The sequence below is a fragment of the Zea mays genome, chromosome 10 (assembly GCF_902167145.1).
Source record: "Zea mays cultivar B73 chromosome 10, Zm-B73-REFERENCE-NAM-5.0, whole genome shotgun sequence".
Lineage (NCBI taxonomy): Eukaryota > Viridiplantae > Streptophyta > Magnoliopsida > Poales > Poaceae > Zea > Zea mays.
Window position 1 is genome coordinate 117,685,982 of NC_050105.1, and position 21,240 is coordinate 117,707,221.

Below are 21,240 nucleotides of genomic sequence, written 5' to 3' on the forward strand. Positions count from 1 at the left end.
AAGCGAGAATAGTCATCCACAATAACTAGACAGTACTTACTCCCGCCGATGCTTATGTAAGCTATCGGGCCGAATAGATCCATGTGTAGGAGCCTATCAGTCGTCATGATGTTCTTGTGTGGATGATGAACACCAACTTGCTTCCCTGCCTAACATGCGCTACAAACCTTGTCTTTCTCAAAATGAACATTTGTTAGTCCCAAAATGTGTTCTCCCTTTAGAAGCTTGTGAAGATTCTTCATTCCAACATGTGCTAGTCGGCGATGCCAGAGCCGGCCCATGTTAGTCTTAGCAATTAAGCAAGTGTCGAGTTCAGCTCTATCAAAATCTACTAAGTATAGCTGACCCTCTAACACTCCCTTAAATGCTATTAAATCATCACTTCTTCTAAAGACAGTAACACATATATCCGTAAAAAGATAGTTGTAACCCATTTTGCATAATTGCAAAACTGAAAGCAAGTTATAATCTAAAGAATCTACAAGAAAAACATTGAAAATAGAGTGGTCAGGTGATATAGCAATTTTACCCAAGCCTTTGACCAACCCTTGATTTCCATCCCGAATGTAATAGCTCGTTGGGGATCTTGGTTTTTCTCGTAGGAGGAGAACATCTTTTTCTCCCCTGTCATATGGTTTGTGCACCCGCTATCGATGATCCAACTTGAGCCCCGGATGCATAAACCTACAAAACAAATTAGTTCTTGATTTTAGGTACCCATACGGTTTTGGGTCCTTTGACATTATATACAAGAACTTTGGGTACCCAAACACAAGTCTTTAATCCCTTGTGTTTGCCCCCAACATATTTGGCAACTACTTTGCCGGATTTGTTAGTCAAAACATAAGATGCATCAAAAGTTTTAAATGAAATGTTAGAATCATTTGATGCAATAGGAGTTTTCTTCTTAGGCAATTTAGCACGGGTTGATTGCCTAGAACTAGATGTCTCACCCTTATACATAAAAGCATGATTAGGGCCAGAGTGAGACTTCCTAGAGTGAATTCTCCTAATTTTGTGCTCGGGATAACCGGCAGGGTACAAAATGTAACCCTCGTTATCCTGAGGCATGGGAGCCTTGCCCTTAACAAAGTTAGACAATCTTTTAGGAGGGGCATTAAGTTTGACATTGTCCCCCTTTTGGAAGCCAATGCCATCCTTGATGCCAGGGCGTCTCCCACTATAGAGCATGCTTCTAGCAAATTTAAAATTTCCATTTTCTAAGTCATGCTCATTAATTTTGGCATTAAGTTGAGCTATGTGATCATTTTGTTTCTTAATTAAAGCTAGGTGATCATGAATAGCATCAACTTCAATATCTCTACATCTAGTGCAAATGGAAACATGTTCAACGGTAGATGTAGAGGATTTGCAAGATTTTAGTTCAACAATCTTAGCATGTAAAATGTCATTTTCACTTCTAAGATTGGAAATGTTAACGTTGCAAACATCTAAGTCTTTAGCCTTAGCAATTAATTTTTCATTCTCATTTCTAAGGCTAGCAAGAGAGACATTTAATTCTTCAATCTTAGCAAGTAAACTAACATTATCCTCTCTAAGATTGGGAATTGAAACATCACAAACATTTGAATCAACCTTAGCAATTATTTTAGCATTTTCATTTCTAAGGTTGGCAATAATATCATGGCAAGTGCTTAGCTCACTAGATAGTTTTTCGCATTTCTCTACTTCTAGAGCGTAACCATTTTTAACCTTAACATGCTTCTTGTTTTCTTTAATTAGGAAGTCGTCTTGGCTATCCAAGAGTTCATCCTTCTCATGAATATCACCTATCAATTCATTTAATTTTTCTTTTTGTTGCATGTTTAGGTTGGCAAAAAGAGCAAGCAAGTTATCCTCATCATCACTAGAGTTATCATCATCACTAGATGTTGCATATTTAGTGGAGGCTCTAGATTTTACCTTCTTTTTGCCGTCCTTTGCCATGAGGCACTTGTGGCCGACGTTTGGGAAGAGGAGACCCTTGTTGACAGCGATGTTGGCGGCGTCCTCGTCGGAGGAGGAGTTGGTGGAGCTCTCATCGGAGTCCCACTCCTGGCAAACATGGGCATCGCCGCCCTTCTTCTTGTAATACTTCTTCTTCTCCTTCCTTCTTCCCTTCTTGTCGTCGCCCCTGTCACTATCACTTGATAATGGACATTTAGCAATGAAATGACTGGGCTTACCACACTTATAGCACACCTTCTTGGAACGGGGCTTGTAATCTCTCCCCTTCCTTTGCTTGAGGATTTGGCGAAAGCTTTTAATGATTAAAGCCATCTCCTCGTTGTTGAGCTTGGAGGCGTCGATGGGGAGCCTATTTGATGTAGACTCTTCCTTCTTCTCCTCCGTCTCTTTGAAGGCGATAGGTTGCACCTCGGGTGTGGAGGTGGCGCCTCGCTCGATGATTTGTTTGGAGCCTTTGATCATTAACTCAAAGCTCACAAACTTTCCTATCACTTCCTCGGGAGACATTAGTTTATATCTAGGATCACCACGAATTAATTGTACTTGAATAGGGTTATGAAAAATGAGTGATCTAAGAATAACCTTGACCATTTCATGGTCATCCCATTTGGTGCTCCTGAGGTTGCGCACTTGTTTCACCAAGGTCTTGAGCCGGTTGTACATGACTTGTGGCTCTTCCCCTTGGTGAAGCATGAATCGACCGAGCTCCCCCTTGATCGTTTCCCGTTTGGTGATCTTGGTCACCTCATCTCCTTCGTGCGCGGTCTTGAGCACGTCCCAAATTTCTTTGGCACTCTTCAACCCTTACACCTTATTATACTCCTCTCGACTTAGAGAGGCGAGGAGTATAGTAGTGGCTTGGGAGTTGAAGTGCTGGATTTGTTCGACCTCGTCCGAATCATAATCCTTGTCCCATTTCTTTGGTACCTGTGCTCCATACTCAACAATATCCCATATGCTTTTGTGGAGTGAGGTTAGGTGATGCCTCATTTTATCACTCCACATAAAATAATCTTCACCTTCAAACATCGGTGGTTTGCCTAATGGAACGGAAAGTAATGGAGTGCGTTTTGAAATACGAGGATAGCGAAGAGGCATCTTACTATACTTCTTGCGCTCATGGCGCTTAGAAGTAGCGGATGCCGATTCGGAGCCGGAGGTGAAAGGTGACGAAGAGTCGATCTCGTAGTAGACCACCTTCTTCATCTTATTCTTCTTGTCACCTTTCCGTTGGGACTTGATGGAGGAAGAGGATTCCTCCTTTTGCTTGTGGGCGGACTCCCTCGAATGTGTTCTCCCCGAGCTTGCGGACTTGTCGCCGCCGGTCCCAATCTCCCTCATGGATGCTCCCGACATCACTTCGAGCGGTTAGGCTTTAATGAAGTACCGGGTTCTAATACCAATTGAAAGTCGCCTAGAGGGGGGTGAATAGGCAAATCTGAAATTTATAAACTTTAAGCACAACTACAAGTCGGGGTTAGCGTTAGAAATATAATCGAGTCCAAAAGAGAGGGCGAAAAACAAATCACAAGCAAATGGAGAGTGAGACACGGTGATTTGTTTTACCGAGGTTCGGTTCTTGCAAACCTACAACCCATTGAGGTGGTCACAAAGACCGGGTCTCTTTCAACCCTTTTCCTCTCTCAAACGGTCACTTAGACCGAGTGAGCTTTTCTCCTCAATCAATTGGGACACTTAGTCCCCACAAGGACCACCACACAATTGGTGTCTCTTGCTTTGATTACAAAGAACTTGAGAACAAGAAATGGGGAAGAAGAAAAGCGATCCAAGCGCAAGAGCTCAAAAGAACACGACAAAACTCTCTCTTCTAGTCACTATTGCTTTGAGTGGAATTGGGACTTAGAGAGATTTTGATTCACTCTAATTGTGTCTTGTATTGAATGCACTAGCTCTTGTATTGAATGTGTTGGCTGAAAACTTGGATGCCTTGAAGTGTGGTGGTTGGGGGTATTTATAGCCCCAACCACCAAAGTGGCCGTTGGGGAAGGCTGCTGTCGAAGGGCGCACCGGACAATCCGGTGCGCCAGCCACGTCACCCAACTGTTAGGGTTCGACCATTGGAGCTCTGACATGTGGGGCCATCGGACAGTCCGGTGGTGCACCGGACAGTCACTGTTCACTGTCCGGTGCGCATTCTGGCGCCTGCTCTGACTCTGCACGCGCAGTCGTGCACTGTTCATTGTTGCTTTTGCAGACGACCGTTGGCGCAGTTAGCCGTTACTCCGCTGGCACACCGGACAGTCCGGTGAATTATAGCGGAGTGGCTCCCAGAAAACCCGAAGCTAGCAAGTTGGAGTTGATCCACCCTGGTGCACCGGACAGTCCGGTGCGCCAGACCAGGGCAGCCTTCGATTGTCTTTTGCTCTTTTTATTTGAACCCTTTCTTGGACTTTTTATTGGTTTGTGTTAAACCTTTGGCACCTGTAGAACTTATAATCTAGAGCAAACTAGTTAGTCCAATTATTTGTGTTGGGCAATTCAACCACCAAAATTATTTAGGAAAATATTTGACCCTATTTCCCTTTCACTTCTACTCGCTTCCATTGTCCTAGTGTCATGCAAATGAAGAAGCAGGAGTCAATGGGGCTGCCATGGATGGAGAATGTGGCACAAGCAGGCCAGCAATGTCGAGACCATTCCGAGCGGGTGGAATTTCGGTGGTAGTTACGTGACCTAGCATCCTTCCAATATCGAAGATGAAAAATAGTGAGGTTGTTGTAGATCTCTTCTTTTTTAGTTCTCTATTTTACAAAATAGCATCTATGGAAATTGGCTACTAATTTTATATTAACTTTTGGAGTTGTTCTTAACTTTCTATAAAGATCAAACTATACATGCATCTCATTTCAATAGACTCTCTAACAAGTAAATTAGTTTGGCTAGCCAAGTTTAGCTTGTGTGGAAGACAATTTGAAGAGTCGCGTAGCTTGACGATTCAAATGACTAGTCTGTTATTTTATTATTAAGTAGCTAAAATTTAGCTTGACAAGTCATTCGGGTAGCTTGACGATTCAAATAACTAGTCTGTTATTTTATTATTAAGTAGCTAAAATTTAGCTTGACAAATCATTTAACTAGTCTCTTAAGAGATGTTTATCTCTTTAGAGATGCTTATTAGAGGACAACAAACTAACCATATACAAGGGACTTTGCTGTCTGTTTTAATAAGAACTGAGTTTATCGAGAGAAAACAAAAAAGCTAACTTGATTTAGCCTCAACGCAAATTGCAAAACCACGGTATATGAACGGAAGAAAATAAGGGAGACATACGAATTTTAAGCTATTGAATTGGTTGGCAATAATTATGAAATTTGTGCCGATAGATACATTCTTTGCTCATAGAGATAAGACAATTACAGCAAAAACAAATAAACAAACTATTTAAAACATTTTCAGCTAAAACATCCTGATGTTAATGGAAAAACCTGATCATCCATGCTACATTTTAGTCGGGGACCTAAGATTTGAATATAAGGTAGTTATCGGAAAAAATTGATATGTAACAGCATGTATAATCCGATACCCCATATATATATATATATATATATATATATATATATATATATATATATATATATATATATATATATATATATATAGGAGCCCTTGGCTTCCAATAATTAAAGAAAGTCCAGGCCAGATAGTGCAATCCGGTCGAGCCGGACCAGGTCCAGACGTCTATAAAAGAAAATCTGTAGTGCTAGGGATCAGTTTTTCACGCCCCATCTCAATTCATTAGCGACGGCGGTTGCCCGATAGCGCGCGCGGCGGTGGACCCCCGGCCAGTGGCTGCGGTGGCCGCGGCTACCCGACCTCGACATGCGGTGGCGACGGTTCCTCGATCCGAAGTAGAGGCGGTGGTTCCCAGGCCGGCGGCGGCGGCCCCCGATCCAGAGGGCGAGCGACGGCAGTGCCTTTGTGCGGTGGCGGCGGTTCCCAGGCCGGTGGCCGCAACTATATTACCTCGACGCGCGGTGGCGGAGGTTCCTCGATCCGGAGTAGTGGCGGCGGTTCCCCGATCCAGAGGGCGAGCAACAGCGGGGCCCTTGTGCGGGCAAGCGGTGGCATCCCCGAAGCCCCAAGGAGGCGGCACTTCCAAGGTCGGCGAGCAAGCGACGCCCGTCGACGTGCGAGTAGCGACGACGACGCATGAGGCGCGATGTTCGAGCGAGCGACGTCACGGAAGGCGCGAGATGTGCACAACGATGATCGCGCGTGACATCATCCGGTCCAGCGCAGATTTCTTTTCGATTATTGTGTTTTATGCCTACCACATGTATTATTTACGCTAAAAACTGTACGATTTTATGCTTGAACACGAAGTTCGTATATCAGTTTACTACATGCACATTGAAAAGGAAATTCCTTGATTTATGTTGTTCGTAATTTGCGCGCATGCAATGGAAACTCCCACGATTTTGCCATAATTTTTGGATCTGTATAAAAATAGAAACCACATGCATGCGGCTGCCATGTTTTTCGGATCTGTCATAAAAATAGGATCGTAATAACAACCTACTAGAGCTATCAACCTCTCATTGACTCGGTATTTACGCTTATAATTGAGGAATTTTATGCATAAAACTTAAGGTTTTTACGCTCCACCCGGAGATGCGTCCACGAGTGAACAACATGCCAAATTTTTTACGCAGTGTAAGGAATTGCATAAATACCTACACCGTGTAGTACAATTTGTTTCAGTATACATCATAAACTAGTTCTAAAACGTTTAGCTGCATGACTGTTGAAGGGATCCTATATTTATGAAGGAAATAAATATTAAATGCGATTTTTTGTTTCTATGCATGCAATTCATTTCCTTTCATTGCATATTTTTTCTATCATAAATTCGTGTGCATGCAGCTGATAACAGATTTTTACGCAGTATACCGAATTACATAATTATCTACACAATGTAGCATATTTAGTATCAGTATATATCATAAAATGGTCATTACGAGTCTAGTTGCATGGCTGTTGCAGCGATCCTAAATTTATGAAGGAAATAAAGCATTTAAAATTAAAACTGTCACACATATCTTTCCTAAATTTACGCGCATGCAAGGGAACTTGTTTGACTAATGCATGCATTTTGCCATAATTTTTGGATCTGTATAACCGCATGCATGTGGCTGCCATGTTTTTCGGATCTGCCATAAAAATAGGATAGTAATAACAACCTACTAGAGCTATCAACCTCTCACATTGGCTCGGTATATACGCTTATAATTGAGGGATTTTATGCTCAAAACTTAAGGTTATTACGCTCCATCCCGGAGATGCGTCCACTAGTGAACAACATGCCAGATTTTTTACGCAGTGTACGAATTGCATAAATACCTACACCATGTAGTATAATTTGTATCAGTATATATCATAAACTAGATCTAATGTGTTTAGCTGCATGACTGTTGGAGGGATCTTATATTTATGAAGGAAATAAAACATTAAATACGATTTTTTGTTTCTATGCGTGTAATTCATTTCCTTTCATTGCACATTATTTTCATCATAAATTCGTGTGCATACAGCTGGTAACAGATTTTTACGCAGTATACTGAATTGCATAATTATCTACACAGGGTAGCATATTTAGTAGCAGTATATATCATAAAATGGTCCTTACGAGTCTAGCTGCATGACTGTTGCAGCGATCCTAAATTTATGGAGAAAATAAAGTATTTAAAAATAAAAACCTCCACACATATTTTTCCTAAATTTACGCGCATGCAATGGAACGTGTTTGACTCATGTATGCATTTTCTTTTTTTGCGTGCACATACGTGGGTGCGGGTGGTGCAACCGACAGACTGGTCCAGTCGGTGCGCTGGGTTGAACCAGGTTGCAGGGGTGATCGGCATGGGCTTCCTTTAACTATTGGAAGTCCAGAGCTCCCGTTATATATATATATATATATATATATATATATATATATATATATATATATATATATATATCGTCAATTCGGTACATAGACAAAAGAATAATCAAAATGTCTCATAATGCTTTTAAATCAGGTTGCAAGCTGTATAGATTTATTTGGATTTAAATACTGAGAAGTAGTTTGTTTTAAGACCAAATTCTAGGATACTCAGGGATCTACCCAAGCTACCCGCTATTCGCCCCTATGTGCAGGCCCCTTGTGTGATGCTAACTATGAGGACATATCCTGTGCAATCACTCGTTTTAGTGCAAACGTGCAATCAAACTATCCAGAGCATTCAATCTAGATCCAACGGTTTCATATGGAAGGGGTTAAAAGTAAAATAGGTATTATGTTTTAGGTAGAGGGGTTAAATATAAAATAATAGTTATAATTAGATCTAGATCGGATGCACCAGATCGCTTGATTGCATGCTTGCACCAGGATAAGTGATTGCATAGGATATTTTCCCGCTAACTATAACTGGATGGTTGAGTTTTTTTTTACTTTTGTCACAACCATCCAGCAAAAAACAGCACAAGTGTTTGGCCTTGGACTGACTACAGATCATCTCTTCACAAGAAATTAATGATCTAAAAATGTTACATAAATAATTTCTAGTAACTCTGACCAGAAAAGAAAAAGAAAAAAAAACTTACAAAACCTTAGCGGATTATCAGTCACCAACCATGGCGGCGCTCCACTGACTACCTCAAACCGGTCTCGAAGCTCACAATCTAACGGGCAAGCCGTAGTTGTGAAAAGATCGGATCACGCCATCGCGGCTGGCGGTCACGATGACCGTGCTCCACGCGGCGGATATCATGGAGAGACAGTCGCCCAGCTGCGGGCTGCTTCCAGGCTTTGCTGTAGAAGGCAACTTCTCTTCAGGCCATGTCGCCAATCCCTTGCTGCCGTCCACGAACGACCACGGCTCAGCGGACTGGCACTCCCCGTGGTGGCGCAAAATGGGCATGCTGCAGTATTTCTCAGTCAGATAGGAAGGCTTCGTGTGCCCATCTTGGTACACTCCCGGCCATGGTACTGCGGTAGTTACAGCTTTGGAGAAGAACAGCTCGCACGAATGAACCGATCTTGCATCTCTAGAGTTCGCCAAGTTCCAAATGTAGACGTTGGAATCTTTGCCCACAGATATAAGGTATCTGCCGTCTGATGTTAATGACGGCGATGACAGAGCCTTCGACTTCCAAGGCCCTGTATCAGAGATTCAGAGATAACAAGTAGAGAAGAAGGGAGCACATCCTATCAGTAACTGAAGTTCAAGACGTGTAACGTGGTTGAACCACGATGAGTTTCTGCTTTCTTTGTGAATTTCTACCTTCAAACTTTTGGATGGTATCACCATTGACGACTCGGATTTTGGAATCTCCTGATGTAACTACAACCCTATTGGAATCACTTGTACATAACTGCAAGGCGGTGTTCAGAGGTTAGAGATTTGATATGGTTTATAATTGCAGGAATACTAGTGCTTCCACCAATCAGCTGCACAAAAACCATACAGTATGAACAATGGAGAAAAATGAACCTTTAGATTGTTGATCCGACTGGCGGCTGACTTCTTCTTCCCTTGCACAAACAATTCTTTCTCTAGCTGGATGTTTTCACCTAAAACGGGAAATTGAACCGCTCACTCTTAGTACTGAATTATCGGTAAATATATTTCGTTCGCTATTACAAGTTGGAGCACTCAACATAAGTAGAATTACATTAAGAAATAAGACCTCCACGTACCAGATTGATCATAGAAACGACATGCGCCTGCAATAGTGCCAACAACAAAACCCTGGTATGCATATGCATGAATTAGGGTCCACTTGCTGAAAAAGAATAGTCTGCAATGGCAGTTGTTTCTGATTCACACCTTTCCATCTGACTGGTAACTCAAAGCAGTTATGATAGTTCGCGTATAAGTCCAGCCAGTTACTCGTTTGTCCAACACATCCCAAATGCGCACTTTACCATCTAATGAACCGCTCATGAAGTATTTCTCGTCGATAGGGTTGAACTGAACACATGTTACTGTTGTCAATCACAAAGGAACAGAAAAGAGAGTCAGGTTCTTATCCAGGGAAAAATATTGAAGTTATTATTATGCTCCAATGTACTGAGAACATCACAAAGGCTTTCTCATCATCACAATAATAGTTTACCAATATTCTGCTTACCATAGTCTTTGTGTTTGAAAACTGCGAGACAACCGTCGCAGCCCGGTTTCCATAAGCGCACTGTCTTATCTTTAGATGAAGTTAACAGACACTGATGTCAAACCAAGGCAAAAGAAAAGGTGTAAGCAATTTAACAGGGAAGCAACAATATCTGATACTCCCTGCATTTTAAATATATGACGTTTAGGGACAACCTAATCAGTTTAGGGCTAGTTTGGGAGCAAGGGTATTGGAAGGGATTGATAGGGTTAGAATACCTTACTACTTAATTTTGAGTAGTAAGGGATTCTAATCCCCTCAATTTCCTCCATTACCTTTACTCCCAAACAAACCATTATTGTTTCTAGATAATTAGCTTGTCATAAGCGCCATATATTTAAAACTGGAAGGAGTATCTGTTTATGATGCATGGAAACAGGTTAGTGGATATAGCTTAAGTGGTCTGAGTGATACGTGAGGTATACAAAATACAAAGGAAGACTTACATCTGATTTGGACCATGCCATATCAAGGATATCACTTGCATGGCCACGAAATTCATGTAATGGAGTCTCTGATATACGAAAAACCTTCTTGGGTATAACTGCAAGTGCAGGGTTGTGCTTCTTTCCTATATTTGTCTTAAAGACCTGAACTTTTTCCACCTTTTCATGCGGATCCTCTCCCCTGTATAACTTAGGAGATGCTTCTACTTCTATGATTTGCCATATCCGTACAGCACAATCCTCACCGCCACTTGCTAAATACCAGCCAGATGGGCTGAATTTCATGACCCTAATTGAACCCTTGTGAGCTCTGATTTCTTGATCCATGTACACAGCAGAGAATTCAAGAAATTTTTTCTTCCGGTGCTGAACTCTTGTTCTGGTTGGTATACTGTTTGTGCAATTTTTCACATGGACATCGTACTTGCAAATGCCACCAAAGCTTCTCTTTGTAACGAATTTCCTTGACGAGCTTTTGCCGTCCTTTTCCTTAGCACTTTTTGTTTCTTTTGCAGGACTGTTACCACATCCCCTCCGCAATAACTTTTGAACAGACCTAGAGAGGCCAAGCAAACTCTCAAACTCCAGAAGAGTCATCACCTTATCTGATCCAACCTCCTTGGGCATGCCAGTTATACTGCTGTGTGCACCATTGTGGACAATATATCTCTTTCCAGTATCCGTATCCCTTATGCAACAGGCACCGTCAAAATCTGACTCATTGTCACAAACAGATGAATCCCCGGAAGAAAGGCCACTGACAGTTCTCTCCTCCATGTCAGTGGAAGACTCGACGGCTGTGATTTCACCATGGCATTGAAAAGAACCTATCCTCGTAGACACGAAATCATCGAGTCTCATTCCCTTCAGGAACCTTTGGCGCCTTTCTTGAACACTAATTGGTTCGTTTGCCCAAATCTCATACTCTAATTTCATTGGCCCTGAAACTTCATCACTTGTGCTGCAATCCTCTGAAAACGAAGGTTCCCCTGCAGATAGAACATCTTCAAATGCATCGAAGAAAACATCATCACTGTCTGATTCGGACCTTGGCATCTTCAATGAACTCGATTCAGCACCAGACAGTGAATTGACAAGGAGGGGCTCTAGCACTCAGTGAAGGCAGTGGGGTATCAGACTGTCATCTGCAATCAACAGTGAAAATATGAGGCTGTGTTAAAGGAGGAAAAAGTGTGGTAACGTGAGAAGAAGACGGAGAAGAACCGCCGAAAATGACTCCCAGCGAAATTATAGGCAAGTGCCAACTGCCAAGTGGACATCTTTTCAAGTGAACTTTTCCAACGTTCGGTGATCTTATTCCCTCGCACCAAAAGATACATACGACTAGGAGCACTAAGCGAAGCATGGTGTAGCTAGTTCAATTACTCAAAAAAAAAAAGAAAGAGTATACACAAAGCAAAGAATGAAGGTGTGCACACAATGGAACTGTAAAACCAGAGAGACCTAAAAGGTTTAGTTCGGAAGCAGTTCACTGTTTGCACCTGCGAATGACAAGAGGAAGAAATTCGCCGATATGGGACCAAAAAAGCAGCATGTATAGCAAAATACTCAGAAGGAACTGAAAATCCTCACTCGTGGAGCAATGCAAACCACTACCATTCCAAGCAAAGCAAGCAAATGCTAGTAATACAGCAGTGCTCACCAGAGTCCACAACACTGAACTGTCACAGGTTGTCAATAATAAAGCAAACCAAAGAAAACACAGGCCCAGGCTAACCACCACCAAACTAATCTGGCGGCGTAGGTTAACCTATAGAGTAATCGCCGCCTCCGTCCGGCACTCCTGACAATGCTCACCAACAAGGCAACAAACTCGACACCCGTACACTTCAGGCCGCCACACCTAGGGAATCCCACCGGACGGACGAAGCAAGAAGAACCTAACAACACACACTGCATGCCACACGGGCGGGGAGGGCGGGCGGCACAGCGAAAAACAGCGCGGAAAGGATAGCAGGACACGAAAGTAGGGGAGCAGTGCCCGTAGATAGGAAAGCGGGAAGGGGAGGAGCAGGGGGGGGCCTGCCGGCGGGCGCCGCCTCCTATTTTGTCTCCTGCATCTGCGCACCGCAGGCGTAGGGGCGTAACTCCTCTCTCTCTCTCTGCGCCTACCACGGCCATTAAAGTTGCCACCTCTCAGTTGAGAGGAACAACCCGGGCGCGGGAAACGAAACGAACCTACTGTTCCTCTGTTTCGGTCAGAGCCTTGGATTACTACGGGAGAAAAAAAAAGAGAGTTTTGTTTGTTCTTATTACATGTATAAATTGGAGAGTCGAAGGGCAACGGGGAGACAGTTTCCTTTCTTCCCTTTTTTCCATACATTTAGAAACCGTTCATGAACCGAAAGAGTTTTTACTGGTATTGTGAATTCTGTACCGGCTACTTCTACTTATACGGTGTTTTATCACTGTGCCATTGCCCCGTGAGATCGACCGCCTGGACGGAACAGAGAACAGCGAGAATCCAGAGCGCGCCACTCACCTACTGCGAGAGCCCTCGACGGCCACTCCCCAAGCCACCCCCGCCGCCGCCGCAGCCGACGACGACGACGCCGATCTTCTCTCGCCGCCACGCGCCATCCCGGTTGCGGTAGGGTCAGAGGAGGAGGAGGATGGCCCGCCCGACTCGGAGGCGCGGAGTGTGTTTGGAGGGGGCAGGACGGGGGGGAATGGGAGGCGGGGCTTGGGGTTGGGGAGGCGCGGATTGTGCGCTTCCTGCGCTCTCGAGTCCGGCCGGCGGCCGCCTCGTTTGCTCCGGTCCCAGGTCTTGGTTTCCACGGCATGCGCTTTTTATGCTGGGCTAACGCCGACGCGGTCTTCCGTTTCCAGCACCAGATGAACAAAAGCTGAACCGCTGTCTGGCCCTGGCTTATGAGCTGTGATAAGAGAATTAGGTGGCAGCGCACCAGATGCTGATGCGCGTGTGATCCATTCCATTTCCATGCTGGCATGCTGCCATGCGCTAGTATATGTATGTATAGGTCTAATCTGCCAAGCGCCTTTGTAAGAAACAAATTAAAACTGGAGGCGCTGGACGCGAGTGGGAGTTGCAAGTGGCGCATGTGAGCGCACCATCTCTCGCCGTTCTAAAAATAACCATAACCGTATCAGGGAGAGCTGCCCGCGTGATAGGATTTTCGTATATACTACTATTATATCATGTCGCTACGGCCGCGGATGAGTATAGATGTACATGAAGCACGGACCCGTTAACTCGCCCGAAACCTATTTTTTTGCCCGGTTCGCGCCCGGTCCAGCACGTGAGGGGTGGGCCCGGACTGACATGACCCAGTGGAGCAGGCCGTGCCTGGGCCGCTAGCCAGGCACGTAGGCCAGCACGGCACGGCTTGCTCCCGTGCGGACAGCCCGGTCGGCCCCGCCGCCACCGCCAGCGGCCAGCCTTACTACCTCCTCGGCTCCTCGCCCCCCTGGCCCCCACCTCTCAGCCCCTCGCACTCGCTCCTGCTCCCTCTCTCTCCCGACTCGGCGGCGATTCCCCTTTGGCGATTGACTTGGCGATTCGGCTCCTCCCATCCTCCGTCGCGGCACAGCCTCGATCCAGCGACCTCGGCTCCCGTCCCCGACGCCGGTGACCTCGATCCACCAGCTCCTCTCTAACCCTAACCCCTCTCCCCTATCCAATCCCCTCTCTCTCGGTGAACTATGTGAGTTCGTCTCGTCCTCCCCTCCGGCCCTCCCCCGCTCGCCGTCGTCTCTAATCCGAGTCTGTCTGTCGTGTGTCGTCTGGGTGGCCCCCGTGTTCTCCGGCATCGGGCTCCGGTAGCACAGGTAAACCCTAACCCTAGATCTCCTTTACGTCTTTCCTAAACCCTAACCCTAACTCTATATTGTTTTGCTCTTTTGTAGGTCAGTTGCTGATGCCTCGTCTTCCTCCTCTGGGGTAGATCGGGCACGGCGACTGCATGCACCGTTGAGGGACGATGCTGGAGATCGGTCGTCCGCGGTGAAGGTCGCCATGGCGGATGATGACGATGTCAATCCGGTCACCGGCAACGACGACCTTCACGCGGCAGGGCTTGTCCCAGATTGAAAGGGAATAAGGCTTACACCTTTTTCCTAATTGATTTTGGTGGTTGAATTGCCCAACACAAATAATTGGACTAACTAGTTTGCTCTAGTCTATAAGTTTTACAGGTGCCAAAGGTTCACAATAAGCCAATAAAAAGACCAAGAAAGGGTTCAAACAAAGAGAGCTAAAGACATCCCAAAAGGCACCCTGGTCTGGCGCACCGGACTGTCCGGTGTGCCACCGGACAGTGTCCGGTGCACCAGGGCACTCGACGCTGAACTCGCTACCTTCGGAAAAATGGAAGGCCGCTCCGCTATAATTCACTGGACTGTCCGGTGAAGCACCGGACTGTCCGGTATGCCAGCGGAGCAACGACTACTTCGCGCCAACGGTCGTCTGTAAACGCATTCAATGTGCTACAGTGTGCGCCAGAGTCAGAGCACGCGCAGTTGGCGCACCGGACAGTCTACAGGACCTGTCCGGTACACCACCGGACAGCCCAGAGGCCCCACCAGTCAGAGCTCCAACGGTCGAACCCCAACGGCCTGCTAACAGTGTCCGGTGGCGCACCGGACTGTCCGGTGCGCCATACGACAGCAGTCTTCCAACGGCCACATTTTGGTGGTTGGGGCTATAAATACCCCAACCACCCCACATTCAATTGCATCCAAGTTTTCCACCTTCAACACATTACAAGAGCTATAGCATTCAATTCTAGACACAACCAAAGAGATCAAATCCTCTCCCATGTCCGGAATCACTCCAAATCAAATAGTGACTAGAGAGAGAGACATTTGTGTTCATTTGAGCTCTTACGCTTGGATTGCTTCCTTTCTTTCTCATTCTTCTTGTGATCAAACTCAATTGTAACCAAGGCAAGAGACACCAATTGTGTGGTGGTCCTTGCGGGAACTTTGTGTTCGGTTTGATTGAGAAGAGAAGCTCGGTCTAAGTGACCGTTTGAGAGAGGGAAAGGGTTGAAAGAGACCCGATCTTTGTGACCACCTCAACGGGGAGTAGGTTTGCAAGAACCGAACCTCGGTAAAACAAATCATCGTGTCTCACTCTTTATTTGCCCGCGATTTGTTTTGCGCCCTCTCTCTCGTACTCGTTTATATTTCTAACGCTAACCCGACTTTTAGTTGTGCTTAAGTTCATAAATTTCAGATTCGCCCTATTCACCCCCCCTCTAGGTGACTTTCAATTGGTATCGAAGCCCGGTGCTTCATTAGAGCCTAACCGCTCGAAGTGATGTCGGGAGCATCCGCCAAGAAGGAGATCGGGACCGGCGAGAAGCCCGCTACAAGCCATGGGAAGGCTCCATCCGGGGAGTCCGCCAACAAGGTGAAGGGATCTCCTTCACACAACAAGTCGGGTCGAAGCGGTGACAAGAAGAAGAAGATGAGAAAAGTGGTCTACTACGAGACCGAATCTTTGTCGCCATCCACCTCCGGCTCCGACACGCCGTCCGTAACTTCTAAGCGCCATGAGCGCAAGAAGTTTAGTAAGATTCCCCTACGCTACCCTCGCATTTCCAAACACACTCCATTACTTTTCGTCTCATTAGGCAAACCACCTATGTTTGATGGTGAAGATTATAATATGTGGACTGATAAAATGAGGCATCATCTAACCTCACTCCACACTAGCATTTGGGATGTTGTTGAGATTGGAGTACAAGTACCATTACCGGGGGATGAAGACTATGATTCGGACGAGGTCACCCAAATCCGACACTTCAACTCTCAAGCCACCACTATACTCCTCGCCTCTCTAAGTCGAGAGGAGTATAACAAGGTGCAAGGATTAAAGAGCGCCATGAAGATTTGGGACGTACTCAAGACCGCGCACGAAGGAGATGAGGTGACCAAAATCACCAAGCGGGAAACGATCGAGGGGGAGCTCGGTCGGTTCCGACTCAACCAAGGCGAGGACCCTCAAGCCATGTACAACCGCTTGAAGACCTTGGTGAACCAAGTGCGCAACCTCGAAAGCACAAAATGGGATGACCATGAAATGGTCAAGGTTATTCTTAGATCACTTGTTTTTCTTAACCCTACGCAAGTTCAATTAATTCGTGGTAATTCTAGATATACACTAAAGTCTCCCGAGGAAGGGATAGGAAATTTTGTGAGCTTTGAGTTAATGGTCAAAGGCTCAAAGAAAATCATCGAGCTGGATGCCCCTCCACGCCCGAAGTACAACCGGTCGCATTCAAGGCAACGGAGGAGAAAAAGGAGGAGTCTACATCAAGTAGACAACCCATCGATGCCTCTAAGCTCGACAACGAGGAGATGGCGCTCATCATCAAGAGTTTTTGCCAAATCCTCAAGCAAAGGAGGGGGAAGGATTACAAGCCCCGCTCCAAGAAAGTTTGCTACAAGTGTGGTAAGCCCGGTCATTTTATTGCTAAATGTCCATTATCTAGTGATAGTGACAGGGGCAACGACAAGAAGGGAAAGAGGAAAGAAAAGAAGAGATACTACAAGAAGAAGGGCGGCGATGCCCATGTGTGTCGCGAGTGGGACTCCGACGAAAGCTCCTCCGACTCATCCTCCGACGAGGACGCCGCCAACATCGCCGTCACCAAGGGACTCCTCTTCCCCAACGTCGGCCACAAGTGCCTCATGGCAAAGGACGGCAAAAGGAAGAAGGTAAAATCAAGATCCTCCACTAAATATGCAACCTCTAGTGACGAGGATAATTGTAGTGATGACGAAGATAATTTGCGTACCCTTTTTGCCAACCTAAACATGGAACAAAAAGAAAAATTGAATGAATTAATTAGTGCCATTCATGAGAAGGATGAACTCTTGGACTCCCAAGAGGACTTCCTAATTAAGGAAAATAAGAAGCATGTTAAGGTTAAGAATGCTTATGCTCTAGAAATAGAAAATGTGAAAAATTATCTAGTGAGCTAAGCACGTGCCATGATGTTATCACGAACCTTAGAAATGAGAATGCTAGTTTAATTGCTAAGGTTGATTCTAATATTTGTGATGTTTCAATTCCCAATCTTAGAGATGATAATGTTAACTTACTTGCTAAGATTGAAGAATTAAATATCTCTCTTGCTAGCCTTAAGACTGAAAATGAAAAATTGATTGCTAAAGCTAAAGAATTAGAAGTTTGAAATGCTTCCATTTCTGATCTTAGAGATAACAATGATATTTTACGTGCTAAGATTGTTGAACTCAATTCTTGCAAACCCTCTACATCTACCATTGAGCATGTCACCATTTGCACTAGATGTAGAGATATTAATGTTGATGCTATTCATGATCACCTAGCCTTAATTAAGAAACAAAATGATCACATAGCTCAACTTAATGCTAAAATTAATGAGCATGACTTAGAAAATGAAAAATTTAAATTTGCTAGAAGCATGCTCTATAGTGGGAGACGCCGTGGCATCAAGGATGGCATTGGCTTCCAAAAGGGGGACAATGTCAAACTTAATGCCCCTCCTAAGAGATTGTCTAACTTTGTAAAGGGCAAGACTCCCATGCCTCAGGATAACGAGGGTTACATTTTGTACCCTGCCGGTTATCCCGAGAGCAAAATTAGGAGAATTCATTCTAGGAAGTCTCACTCTGGCCCTAATCATGCTTTTATGTATAAGAGTGAGACATCTAGCTCTAGGCAATCAACCCGTGCGAAATTGCCTAAGAAGAAAACTCCAATTGCATCAAATGATTCTAAAATTTCATTTAAAACTTTTGATGCATCTTATGTTTTAACTAACAAATCCGGCAAGGTAGTTGCCAAGTATGTTGGGGGCAAGCACAAGGGGTCAAAAACTTGTGTTTGGGTACCCAAAGTTCTTGTATCTAATGTCAAAGGACCCAAAACCATTTGGGTGCCTAAAATCAAGAACTAAACTTGTTTTGTAGGTTTATGCATCCAGGGGCTCAAGTTGGATCATCGATAGCGGGTGCACAAACTATATGACAGGGGAGAATAAGATGTTCTCCTCCTATGAGAAAAACCAAGATCCCCAATGTCGGGGACCATAATTAGGGGTACCCCCAAGACTCCTAATCTCAGCTGGTAACCCCCATCAGCACAAAGCTGCAAAGGCATGATGGGCACGATTAAGGTCAAGGCTCAGTCCACTCAAGGGACACGATCTCGCCTCACCTGAGCCCAGCCTCGGGCAAAGGCAGCCGACCCCGGAGGATTCACGTCTCGCCCGAGGGCCCCCTCAAGCAACGGACACACCTTCGGCTCGCCTGAGGCCCAGTCTTCGCAAAGAAGCAACCTTGGCCAGATCGCCACGCCAACCGACCATATCGCAGGAGTATTTAATGCAAGGATCGCCTGACACCTTATCCTGACGCGCGCTCTTCAGTCGACAGAGCCAAAGTGACCGCAGTCACTTCGTCGCTCCACTGACCGGCCTGACAAGAAAACAGTGCCGCCTGCGTCGCTCCGACTGCTGTGCCACTCGACAGAGTGAGGCTGACAGCAGCTAAGTCCAGCCTCGGGCGCCATAGGAAGCTCCGCCTCGCCCGACCCCAGGGCTCGGGCTCAACCTCGACGCTGGACGACGGACTCCGCCTCGCCCGACCCCAGGGCTCGGACACAGCCTCGGCCTCGGAAGACGGTCTCCGCCTCGCCCGACCCAGGGCTCGGACTCAACCTCGACCTCGGAAGACGAACTCTGCCTCGCCCGACCCCAGGGCTCAGACTCAGCCTCGACCTCGGAGGAGCCTCCGCCTCGCCCGACCTCGGGCTCGGACCCGCCACGTCACAAGGAAGGCCATCATTACCCTACCCCTAGCTAGCTCAGGCTACGGGGAACAAGACCGGTGTCCCATCCGGCTCGCCCCGGTAAACAAATAATGATGGCGCCCCGCGTGCTCCATGACGACGACGGCTCTCAGCCCCTTACGGAAGCAAGGAGACGTCAGCAAGGATTCGACAGCCCCGACAGCTGTCCTTCCACAGGGCCCAAGCGCTCCTCCGATGGCCACGACATCACATGAACAGGGTGCCAAAACCTCTCTGACTGCCACGACAGCATGTACTTAGGGCTCTAGCTCCTCTCTGCTAGACACGTTAGCACACTGCTACACCCCCATTGTACACCTGGACCCTCTCCTTACGCCTATAAAAGGAAGGTCCAGGGCTCTTGTACGAGAAGGTTGGCCGCGCGGGAGAACGGGCCGACGCATAAGGCTCTCGCTCTCTCCCACGCGAACGCTTGTAACCCCCTACTGCAAGCGCATCCATCCGCCCTGGGCGCAGGACAACACGAAGGCCGCGGGTTCCCCTTTACTGTTCTCCCCCTTTGTGTCCCGTCTCGCGCTGACCCATCTGGGCTGGGACACGCAACGACAATTTACTCGTCGGTCCAGGGACCCCCCGGGGTCGAAACGCCGACAGTTGGCGCGCCAGGTAGGGGCCTGCTGCGTGTTGACGAACAGCTTCCCGTCAAGCTCCAGATGGGTAGTCTCCAGCAACCTTTCCAACCCGGGACGATGCTCCATTTCGGGAGTCTTGAGTTCATGTCCCTCGACGGCAGCTACGACATGATACTCCTTCCTCCGCCGCGCGACAGCGACAATGGCGGCCGTCAGCCCGCCCGCCGGTGGCGGAATCAACGACGTCTTCCCCACGTGGCGGAAGAACAACATCCGGGTTTGTCCCGTCACCTCCCCCGCCGACGGAGGAGGAGGCAGGGCAACCATGGCCAAGCAGGAGGCGGCACCTCATCGGCTGTCGAGCAAGTCAACGACACCGGCGCCCCAGCGGGGGACACGTCGGGCTTCGACTTTGCGTCTGAGACGAACACGAGCGCCGTTTCCCCGCAACACGCCAACCCCAAGCAGACGAACGACGCCAGCACGCTCGCGAAGGACTTGCTGGGCGTCGCCCTCGTACCTGAGACAACGGTGCAGTCCGCCCCTGACGCGACTTCGTCACCGCCCGTCGACCAAGAGGTACCGACCGATTCCCATCTCGTGCCTTTTGAATTCAGCTTCGACCCACCAAGCGACCTCGCTTCGGTGGAAGCCTTCATAGAGGCATGTACCAACCCTCCGGGGTACCATATGCGGTCGCCCTGGGACAGACTGACGACCGTCTCGACCTACGGACCCTCGGGTTCCGAGGAAGACGACGAGCCCGACTTTTGTTGGGATTTCTCCGGGCTCGGTAACCCAGTGCCATGCGGGACTTCATGACCGCATGCGACTACTGCCTCTCTGATTGTTCCGATGGTAGCCGCAGCTTCGGCGACGAGGACTGCGGCCCAAGTCGTGAATGTTTCCACGTCGATCTAGGGGGTCCCGGCGAAGGCAACCATCTTGGTATGCCGGAAAACGGCGATCCCCCTAGGCTTGCGCCTCGCGTTGACATCCTTCGGGAGCTAGCTGTGGTCCCAGTCCTTACGGGGGGTCAGGACGCACAGCTCGAGCGAATCCGCGAGATGCAGGCCAGGCTCGACGAGGGAGCAGGAACACTTGAGCAGTTCCGGTGGAACATCGGGCAGGAATGGGCAGACCAAGCTCTGGCCGGAGAAGCGCGTCATCTACCCCAGGGCATCCAGTACCGCATTGCCGACGACGTCAGGGCAAGGCCGCCACCGGCTTCCAGTG

General features: G+C 47.0%; 1 protein-coding gene across 3 annotated transcripts; it reads right to left on the minus strand.

The window, feature by feature from the left end:
* Positions 1 to 8,323: 8,323 nt before the first annotated feature.
* On the minus strand, positions 8,324 to 13,411 carry LOC103641627 (Transducin/WD40 repeat-like superfamily protein). Of its 3 annotated transcripts, none has more exons than XM_008664963.3 (8): positions 13,091 to 13,411; positions 10,588 to 11,732; positions 10,103 to 10,193; positions 9,799 to 9,956; positions 9,669 to 9,720; positions 9,463 to 9,542; positions 9,253 to 9,343; positions 8,324 to 9,128 (listed from the first exon to the last, which is right to left on the minus strand). In XM_008664963.3, the coding sequence occupies exons 2-8, from the start codon at positions 11,641 to 11,643 to the stop codon at positions 8,644 to 8,646; spliced, it is 2,013 nt and encodes a 670-aa protein (XP_008663185.1). In that variant the 5' UTR covers positions 11,644 to 11,732; positions 13,091 to 13,411; the 3' UTR covers positions 8,324 to 8,643. The 3 variants fall into 3 exon arrangements, with proteins under 3 accessions (XP_008663185.1, XP_035819360.1, XP_035819361.1); XM_035963467.1 differs by having other exon boundaries at positions 12,251 to 13,409; XM_035963468.1 differs by lacking the exon at positions 13,091 to 13,411 and adding an exon at positions 12,090 to 12,260.
* Between the last annotated feature and the right edge of the window lie 7,829 nt (positions 13,412 to 21,240).

What these genes read in the sequence shown, in the direction of transcription:
- LOC103641627 (XM_008664963.3), bottom strand. Translation starts at nt 11,643, where the DNA reads ATGCCAAGGTCCGAATCAGACAGTGATGATGTTTTCTTCGATGCATTT. An exon ending in TGGCATGGTCCAAATCAGAT is followed by an intron (nt 10,194 to 10,587) that starts GTAAGTCTTCCT and finishes GTTTGACATCAG; the next exon opens with TGTCTGTTAACTTCATCTAA. An exon ending in GTTACCAGTCAGATGGAAAG is followed by an intron (nt 9,721 to 9,798) that starts GTGTGAATCAGA and finishes TATGCATACCAG; the next exon opens with GGTTTTGTTGTTGGCACTAT.